Consider the following 10373-nt stretch of genomic DNA (forward strand, 5'->3'; position numbering starts at 1 on the left):
GCAAGTCCTTCTGATGGACACAACTCACGTTGCCACTGCTCTAAGATGAGGATATATAAGTGTGTACAGCTGTTTATTTACTTATCAGACAAAGCAATGCTTAACAATTATGTTCAGTCTGAATCATTAATGATTTTAGTCAATCTGAGGTCACAAAAGGTTGTTTTAAACAGGTGTGTGAACTCAGACACTGTGATATAGTGACAGTGAACACGTTATACGTTTGGTAACAGTTCTTCTAACACTCACTGATGGAGTGTGTAGCTTTTCTGTCTTTAAACAACCATGTGGGAAGACACGTCATGGCCATATTCTAGGATGACAATGTCCAGATTCATCAGGCCCAGACTGTGAGAGAGCGGTCGGGAGGTCCCAGACACTGAGTCCAGACCTTACATTCACTGAACGTCTGACTCTACAGAGTGCTGGACTCTTGCATTGCCAACACACGATCTCGACCCAAAACTGATGCTCCTCTTGATGGAAATAGTTGTGATGTTATCTCCATCAAGAGGTGCACCAGTTTTTGGTCAAGGTCATATAACATGCTAGAAACATAATAAGCACAGCAATAATGATCCAATCATAGACTTTTACACATTTGCCTTTTTGGGGCTGGACATTATCAAAGACTTTTTGTGAAAGTTTAGATTTTTTTACACCCAGCTGAAAATTCCAGTGTAGACCAGTATAAATTGTGTGTTGGTCCAGGCTGGTTTGTGCTGGTTAGAGCTGGTCTAGTGGTGGACCAGATATAGATGTATCCAGATATATATATATTTTTTATTAAAACCATTTGCACACTATTGGTGAATCAAATGATCTCTAATATAATGAGCCCGGGTGAAGTTCTATCGTGCACAGGTCTGAAGAGATCATAGTTTGGTTGTCCACCGTTTCATCTGGCGCGATCTCGTGAGGTTATTCAGCAGTGTTCGTGATACTGAAGCACAGGGCTCTCTTCAGTGCCGGTCGGCGTCCTTCGTTTCAGAGTCGTGCAGCACCGCCGGTTGGTGATCCAACGCAAATCAAGATGCCCAGGTAAACGCTAGATCACTGCTAAACAAGACAAGGTTATTTGTTCACCTCTAATGATCTGGATGGGTTTTTGTTTTTTGTGTGTGACTGAGACCTGGTGATTTGAGTCTTTTTCCTGAACTTCTGTGCACTAAAAACTGTACTTTATCAACTGTCCAAGAACAACTGGAAAGGGTGGCGACACAGCATCCGTTCTCAAAAGCCCATTGTAGAGTTTCCGTACTTCACTGACCTGCTGTCAAAACAAGCTGTGAAAGCGGCCAAATCTTAATACTTCTCAGACATCACAGCTAAAAATCGTCAGACATCGAATTCTCTTTTCCACTGTAAATTCTGTTATAAATACCTCTGTTGATTTTTACTTTGATGAGCCAGTTTGTTTGTGAAAGTTTTCTCAGCTATTTCACATATAAAATAAGTGATATCAGACAGCGAGTTGTCCCTTCAGATTATGATCCCTCTATATCCATCCTTTATGTTTTTTTTTTTTTTTCTTTCAATTTCTATAAACTCTCTTCGTAAACTTGCACAATTAAAACCTACTACGTCCTCAACTGATATTATTCCAACAGGCTTACAAGCTGATGATGCCAATGGGCCATTCATTTTATCTGTAATAAACTACTGGTCAAGCATTGTTGTTTTATTGTGCTTTATAAATCAATTCAGACTAAGATGTGAACTAATGCAGATGACCGGACATTCTGAGGACGCACACCAAGTTTCATACAGTTCTGCCAATAGAGGGGCTAAAAATAAAATAAATAAAAAACCTTATAACCCACCGCATGGTGTATATATAGAGTGATTAAAGGAACACGCTGACTTTTTGGGACTTTAGCTTATTCCCCGTATCCCCCAGAGTTAGGTAAGTCCACACACACCCTTCTCATCTCCGTGCGTGCCGTAACTCTGTCTGACGCACCCACTGCTAGCCTAGCTTAGCACAAAGACTGGAGGTAAACGGCTCCAGCTAGCATACCACTCCCCATAAGTGACAAAAAAACGCCAACATTTACATGATGTGATTTGTATAGTCACAGCGTGTACAAATAAGGTCACATGAGACACAGCCATCTTCTAACCGTATACACACTGGGAACTATATTCTCAGAAGGCGAGGCACTGCTACTTCTGCGGAGTGATTTAGTAGCAAGTAGCAGTGCAATGGCACGCACGGAGATGAGAAGGGTATGTATGGACTTATCTAACTCTGGGGGATACGGTGAATAAGATGAAGTCCCAAAAAGTTGGTGTCTTCCTCTAATGACAGAATTTCAATTTTGGGGTGAACTAACCATTTGAGACCCAATTAATCTTACCACTTTTCCAAGAGTGTATTAATTTTGCTAATTCTTGCCAATTCATAATATCTTTACCACAACTATGAAAATCCTCTGCAGGAGATTATTTTCCTAGATTCTGGAACAGCCTTCTTAGCATTATTCAGGATTCATACACACTCTGTCAGTTTAAGTCTAGACTAAAGACACACCTAACTGCATCACTTAAGTGTATGAGATTTATTATTTAACTGCTTACCATTATTTATTTTTTCAGTAAAAGCAAACTAAATTTTGTAGATTGAGAGAAAAATTTACACAAACATTCCACATTCACACAAATCAATAACACTGATTTGTAACAACACTGTCAGAAGGTGCTTTGACTGGGTAAAAATACAATACAGCACAATAAAAATGCAAATGGTATGGTAATACTCATTGATCAAATACAGTGACACACTGGTACACCTGTGAAAACATTAACTACTAGACAATCAAGAAAACAATCACAGAGAAGTCAGAAGTCCTTTAAACTTAGGTGTCCCATAAACAGGTGTCAGTGGAAAATGCCAGCATTCCAGTAATTTTCTTCAGCACTCCATCCTGAGACGAGAAATCCACAGCTCTTCTTCTGACTCTTCTTCTGAGTCTCACTGACCAGGGGTGCGTTTCCCAAAGCCAACTCTCGTCGCAAGTTCTGTCGTTACCATTAGAGAACTTGCGATGATAGTCGGCTAACGATGCTTTTGGGAAACGCACCCCTGATCTTTTCCATTGCTGGCCAGTGTGTGGAGCTCAACTGTGCCAGCATTCTCCAGGACAGGCACAGGGCAATCACTCCTCGGCATGTTCTCCTGCGAGGCCTGGCACTTCCCGGTAGTCAGAGATTTCTGAAAGGACTCGGAGGTAAAGTAGTAGACCACCGGGTCAAAGCAGCAATTGAAGGTGGCAACACAAAGCGTGATGGGATACAGTGTCCGTGCGAGCTTCTCCACCCAGCAGCTCGCGAGTGCTCGAGTGCGCACCATAGCGTAGATGAACAGAACAGAATTGTAAGGTACAAAGCAAACAATGAAAATGGCCAAATGCACTACAATCATGCGCAGAACACGCTTCTTGTTGGTCCCGATCTGGCACAGAGTAGCGGGTCTACGCAGAGTCCTGAGCACCATGGAGGAGCAGGCGAGATTGATCATCAGTGGTATGAGGAACCCCACCACCTCAATGACGATGGTGATCTTAGACAGATGTGTCTTCCACGTTTTCTTGGAGAATCCCTCAAAGCAGGTGGTGCTAGCCTTGGACTTGTTGGTGGAAGAGAAGAAGGTGACTGACATGCCTCCGCCCAGTATCAACAACCAGATGATCCCACACACGATCCCAGCATTGCGGCGTGTCCGAATGGAGAGTGAACGGAAGGGGTAAACGATGGCCAGGAATCGGTCCACACTGATGCATGTGAGGAACAGCATACTGCCGTAGATATTGGTGATGAAGGCTCCTCCGGAGATCTTGCACACTGTATCCCCAAAAGGCCAGTGGCGATTCACGTTGTAAAAGATTTTGAAAGGAAGAGTAAACACAAACACTAAGTCTGATAACGCTAGATTGGTCATGAAAAGCGTGGTCTCGTTACGCAATTTCATGCGACAGCAGAAGACGAACAGTGAAGCACAGTTAGTGACCAGTCCCAGAACAAAGGCCACACTGTACACCACACCGTACAGGTTGTACTTGAAGGAGTCATCGATGCCACAATTGTCCATCCCAGTCTCATTAAGAACAAGGCTGGCCATTATGGCACAGGCAGTGGAAGCTGTTCTTCTGTTTCCAGTTAATTCCCAACAGTCAGCAAGAGCTCTGCACGAGCCGTCCTTCCCATCATCTACTCACAGCTCCACAAAGCTTGATCAGATGATCACATCTTGTTTTGTGAAGGTACAGTCAGCTACCTTTGTCTGGTTGAGGCATAGACCGATAGGCAAATCTGTAGTTTCCTGCATGGAGGACGACAGTGAGAAAATAAGTTAGAGCAGTGCTTCCCAAACTTGTCCTGACCCACAGCACTAACTCCACATCTCATACGTCTCCCTCATCTAACAGCCCTGATTCAGCGCATGAGCTGTGAACTGGGGGAGTGTATGAGGGGGGCAGAGTTTGACGGGTTGCGCTCACATACACATGCATGGGTCATTCCCTGAATGCATTGAGGAAGTTACATTTAAAATATGGATTGGGAAAACAAGAATATTGTGTATTAAGTGTGTTAGGGTTAGGGGGCATTTTGATTACAGGCCCCCTGAAATCAATGGGTTTTGATTTTAAAAATCATAAACGGATTTTATGATCCACAAACGGATCTTTTTATATTTTATAAACTGATCCCTCGCTACTGGTTATGTATCGTCTGGTCTAAAAATAGCTGCTATCACTCCAATAATACAGAGACCTGGTCTTGATAAAAGTCCTGAGTAACTTCAGACTTATTTCCAACCTTCCCTTTCTACCTAAAGTACTAGAAGAGGTGGCCTCCACTCAAATACAGTATCACTTGGATAATCCACACAAACCATTTCAGTCTGAGACTGCTCTTAAAGAAGTGCTAAACGACCTTCTCCTGGCTTCTAGTCCTTTAGATATTAGTGCAGCTTTTGAAACGGTTTGCCATTCAGTCCTTTCTCTGCTATCTGCTATTCGTTTCATGGTACTGGCTAACAGTGGTTACCTTCATATCTATCGGACAGGCAACAATACACTAGCATTGACCCTTTGATGTGTACGATCATACGGGTGTCATGTGATCAACGGCTAAATTCTAATTTGCTTTCGCGCTTGTCGTATATTAGAACTATTCAGTGTTTTCAACCACATAATAATTATTTTAGGTTTCAGACATTTAAATACAACTCTCCACAATGCGAGTAAATCACACACACAAAAAAAAAAATAGGCTAATTAGGCAATGGCTAGTAAATTGTACGATTTCACTTGCCTGTGATTGAGTTAGGCAAAAAAAACATATGTTTAGCGCAGATATAATTTCATTGCCTGCTGAGCTTTACGACAGGGCTGCACGATATATCGTTTCAGCATCATTATTGTGATGTGCGCATCCGGGATAGTATAGGGATCGTAGTTGATCGGTTCCGGTTCGGAAAGCATGTGATTCGCAGATTAATTGCTAAGTTTAACCATCATAGAGTAAAAGTTTATCATTTGATTTAGTCCTGTCAGTTTAGACATCGAGTGCAAGAATACTGAAAGTCGCGCGCTGCTTCTGGCACGTGCACACAAAATGAACTCAAAATGCCCATCTCAGGGAGTATCCTCGTAAACACGGTCGGTTATGTGTTGTAAACAATTGAGGAAAAAAAACGGATGCGTATCATTATATTGGATCCATGCATTCATCTTCAACAAAAGAGAAAGATAAAAACACTTTTGTAGCTTTAACAAAGATCAATTGTATGTTTTATGACCATTATAAAGGTGTTTAAACGACAAAACACATTCACTTACATGTATTTGACAACAGGAATATCAGATATTTCAAAATATAGCATTTTGAATAAAAAATTAAATATAGCCTAAGTTATACATGCAGTATGTCATGTGACAAGCATTACGCGTTGCCATGAAAATAATGTGATACTTTCTAAAATAATGGTTGCCTTAAATAGGGCTGTGCAATATAGGCTAGCTAAAAAAATGATCACGATATAATGTTGCATATCGTTCGGTAACGATTATAAGAAATTATAGTCTGCTCCGATCCAACTTCCACTCCAATATATACATTTAAATGTTCCTTCTCTTAAAAGAGCTTATTTATCATAGAGACAATTCCTTCCAATCTCAGTAATATGTAAATAGTACCACATGTTATCACCTATAGCGTGGGAGCGGCAGCGGCAATCAAGAACCATCCTGAATACAGGGATTTCAAACAATCTTATCACCTTTACATTTGGCCGTTCTTATTTGAAAGAATATCAAAGATGTGAGGACAGAAGGCTATCACTTTCATTGTTATGCTCAATTTACATTTAAGACAGAGCTTCATTTACATGCTGAGCGGGAAGACGAATGTAATACAGTGTAAAATGTTTGAGCAGAGATTATTCGGGATTCTGTTTGACTCCGCTGAATCCGAAGTGCTGTCTGTACTTTGTTACTACTTTGCTGGAATAAACTTCATTTTTAAGAGATCTTCGACGTCCACATCATTTTTTCTTACACGATAATTATTGACATTTTTTATAACCTATAAGAGAAGTATAAAAGTTTGAATTTAAACCAGTTTTTTATTTCATTTACCCACATTATGAAGGCAAACAACAAAATATATTAGTTTTAGCAGTCAAAAATAAAATGTAAACAAAAATATCTTCTTTATGTCTTATATTAAGATAAAAAAGTAAATGTTAAAGAAACTCCTGAACTTAAAATGTTACAAAATGTGTGCAATGCAATCAAGGCGAACTTTGAGGTAGATCAACATCTGTAATAAAGAGTGCAGTAACGGTTCACAAGACTCACAGTTCGGTACGGTACGACACAGTGGTGTCACGGTTCGGTACATTTTCGATACAGCAAAAAGAAAGAAATGCCAAATAAATTTCCTTGATTAAAAAATACAAAAATGTTAAAAGAAGAATTATTTTTAAATAAGTGTGAGATTTCCTACATCTTGGGGTAATATTTTAAGGAATAATGTTTTGGTCATCACATTAAAAATAACTTAAATATGATAATATTTGAGTTTTGAAGTGCTGGAAAAAGAAGTGTGACGTACTTGAAAGCATTTTACTATTTTAGTATTAACCGTACGTGTGAAAGAGTTAATCAACACAAATCTTGCTAAGTCACTGTTTTCATTGGTGTACCTCAAGGTTCGGTTCTTGGTCCACTTCTATTTCTAATTCATATGTTTCTTCTTTGGCTAGATCATTCAGCGTCATGGTCTTAATCTTTATAGTTACACTGTTGATAAACAAATCTTTCTGCCCAGCCCATTTCTGTTTTCCCCCCCGTTCATCACTGCCTGGCCTTAAAGATGTTAAAATATGGATGGCTGAATACTGTTAAAACTGAAATCCGGTTAGTTGGCTCTACATCCCTTGGCATTTTGTCAACATGACCCCTCCATATTGATATAGCCTTAGTTAGGCCTTCACCCATTGTATGGAATCTGGGGTCACTATTTGATCCTAAATCGTGCTTTAAACCGCATATCAGCCAGCTTGTTAAATCTTGTTAGCAATATTGTCCGTATGTGACCTTTGCTCAGTCTTAAAGATGCTGAAAAGGTTATCCATGCTTTCATAACCGCTCGCTGGACTATTGTAACTCCTTGTTCTGTGGCCGACCCACTAAAGCCCTTAATCGTTTGCAACTAGTGCAAAATTCAGCTGCCTGTGTTCTGGCTTTAACAAAACAATCTGCTCACATTGCTCCCTATTATCTTACGCATTCAGTTCTTCAGGTCTGCCATGGTTTAGCAGCCTTATATCTAGCAGAATTAACACATGCATATGTTCCTGCCCGTGCTCTTAGATCAGTTTCTGACCGCTCGCTTGTCCTACCCTAGCTCAAACTCTGCTGTCAGAGGGATTCAGAGTCACTCTGCCCCAAAACCTCCACGGTTAACTTCACTCCAGAACTCTAATCTGTTCACTCTATGTTTTGTTAAATTACTGTTTCCTTTTTCTGTTATATCCATATTGCTATATGTTACTGTCTGATTGCCTGTCCTTTAGTTGTTCCTTGCTAAAGTATACCTCTATTATGATCTCTATCGCTGGAAAAGCGAAACAAAACTGTGCTCTCCCCAGCCATTTCTGCATGACTGAAAACAGTGACATGTGAAGGCCAAGTATGGCAACCCAAACCTGGAATGTGTCCTCTGCATACACCCCATCCAAGCTAGTGCACACACACATTAGCAGTAGTGAGACGTGAACACACACTCACACACTGAAGTGGAGGATACACTACCTGAAAGCCACACTTATCTTACCGGAAAATGACTTTGGTAGAAGTTAAATTCACTGTTAAGAATATTACTTGAGTAAAGGTTTTAAAGTATGTGATATTTATTGAACTTAAGTATGAAAAGTATTTTTTGATATTAAACGTACTTAAGTATTGAAATTAAATGCAAAATACAAGAGAAGCAAAAAATATTATAAAAAAATGTTCTATACACAGTTTGATCAGCAAGATTGTGTTCAGTTTTAGCTTTGTTTCTTCAATTTTGATTTCTTTAAATAAATAAAAAAAAAGGCAAAATGCTTATTGTAAGTTTTAAATATAACAAAATATTAATATAACAATTATACCTTGATCATTCATGTTTATTCACATAGTGCATTAACTAACACATTAACTAACATTTAAAGAGACAACTTTAAAATGTTAAATGTATTTAATGTTGAAATTAACAATGAACAATACTTTTAGAAACCTTAATGTTACAGATGGACTCGTATTGTGAAGTGTTACCATTTCATATTAATCGCAATGCTTAAAGACGGTCATCTTTACACACAAAGGCATGGCATTGAAATTAGACACATTATTATATGTATATTTTCACACGTTATTTGCTTCTATTTTAGAACACCTGATGATTGTCTAATCAACATGTTATAGTGACGATAAAGAACTGAAATCTAATGTGTTTCTGATGGGTTGATATGTGTCTGTCGGCTGCGTGACGAGTTTGCTTTCTCATATCACCAGCTTTAAATGTGCAACTTTGCAGCATATCGAATGCATGAAAGTGAACAAATGGATATAAACTGATGCAAATAGAAGGTAACAATCGTGACCATAAACTTTTGAGTCAGACATGTATTTTTGTCACACGTTTTAATTTGCTTGAGGTAGGCCACTAAAGATAAACCTCAACCGCAAACACACTGCTGTTCTCCACTAACAACAAACTAATTACTTTATAATGATATAAAAACATGTACTGTATAAAAAATAAAATAATAATTGGTCAATTTTTACTTGTGGTCATTCTGCACAATATCTTTAGTGATAAGACTATCCCTTTAATTTAGCATACTTATTTTGTTTGTTTACAAATGTTACTGTTGCTAAATAAATTTAATTTTGGTAAATACATTTTTCCCCTTGCTTTTTTCTATGTGATTACAACAAATGCATTACACAAAGCAAAAGCTTGCAGTAAAATATATCACAAAATTGCCCCATATGATTTATTTCTGAAGCCATGAGCTTTGTGTGAGAAACATGCTTGATAGCTGCATCTCTGCCAAACACTAATATTACAATTTAATCATAACATTCAAAATCACTACTTTAATAATGCATGTGAGGACTGCATTGCTTGGTTTGTGAATTGTCCTAAATTAAACATATATCCGAGATCGATTTTCTATTAAAGCATAGGCTATTTGTAAAGCTGCTTTGAAACCATGATGTGACTTTACCTGACCTGACCTATATTTGATTTATTGAGTTTAACGGATATTTACACGCATAGGGGAATACAGTGAATTGTTAAACCACCACAGCGAACACCAGATCTGACAGGGTTTCTAACTGTGACGCGGTTCTTCAGTGAAATCTCATATTTTAAAGAAAGAAGTGGACCGCGACGACAACAAGCACTCAGAGTCACAGCATCTTTAAGAGAGCAGCTGCCGAGCTACAGAAAATAAAAGAAAACTTACATTAATCTTTCTGTGGAGTCTCCTCAGGCAGTGCCCAGATCAGGAACCGGAGACCTACTGGACAAACCCGAGTCCTACTGGACCACCATCCGCGAGAACGCGCCTGTCTGCATATTATCGTGAGCGCGCTTGGAGAGTCTGATGAAGAAACAGAGCTTGAGAGAGCTGTGCTATAAAACATATAGAGAACCAAAACTACAAATAAATAAGTAATAATTAATCAATAACCTGGTAATGTCTTGATAAGACTTATACCATTCATTTTAATTATTGCTTTATTTTAATTTTTGCATTTTAATTTATTATTTTCTTTTTAACTTTGATTTATATATTCTAATTTATG

General features: G+C 38.8%; 1 protein-coding gene across 1 annotated transcript; it reads right to left on the minus strand.

The window, feature by feature from the left end:
* Window positions 1-1601: 1601 nt before the first annotated feature.
* Window positions 1602-10141, minus strand: lpar4 (lysophosphatidic acid receptor 4). The gene is made up of 2 exons (XM_084133715.1): window positions 10031-10141; window positions 1602-4321 (listed from the first exon to the last, which is right to left on the minus strand). Exon 2 carries the CDS (start codon window positions 4118-4120, stop codon window positions 3059-3061), a length of 1062 nt encoding a protein of 353 aa, XP_083989841.1. The 5' UTR covers window positions 4121-4321; window positions 10031-10141; the 3' UTR covers window positions 1602-3058.
* Window positions 10142-10373: the final 232 nt, after the last annotated feature.

Source organism: Abramis brama (genome assembly GCF_963993115.1).
Source record: "Abramis brama genome assembly, chromosome: 13".
Classification (NCBI taxonomy): Eukaryota; Metazoa; Chordata; class Actinopteri; order Cypriniformes; family Leuciscidae; genus Abramis; species Abramis brama.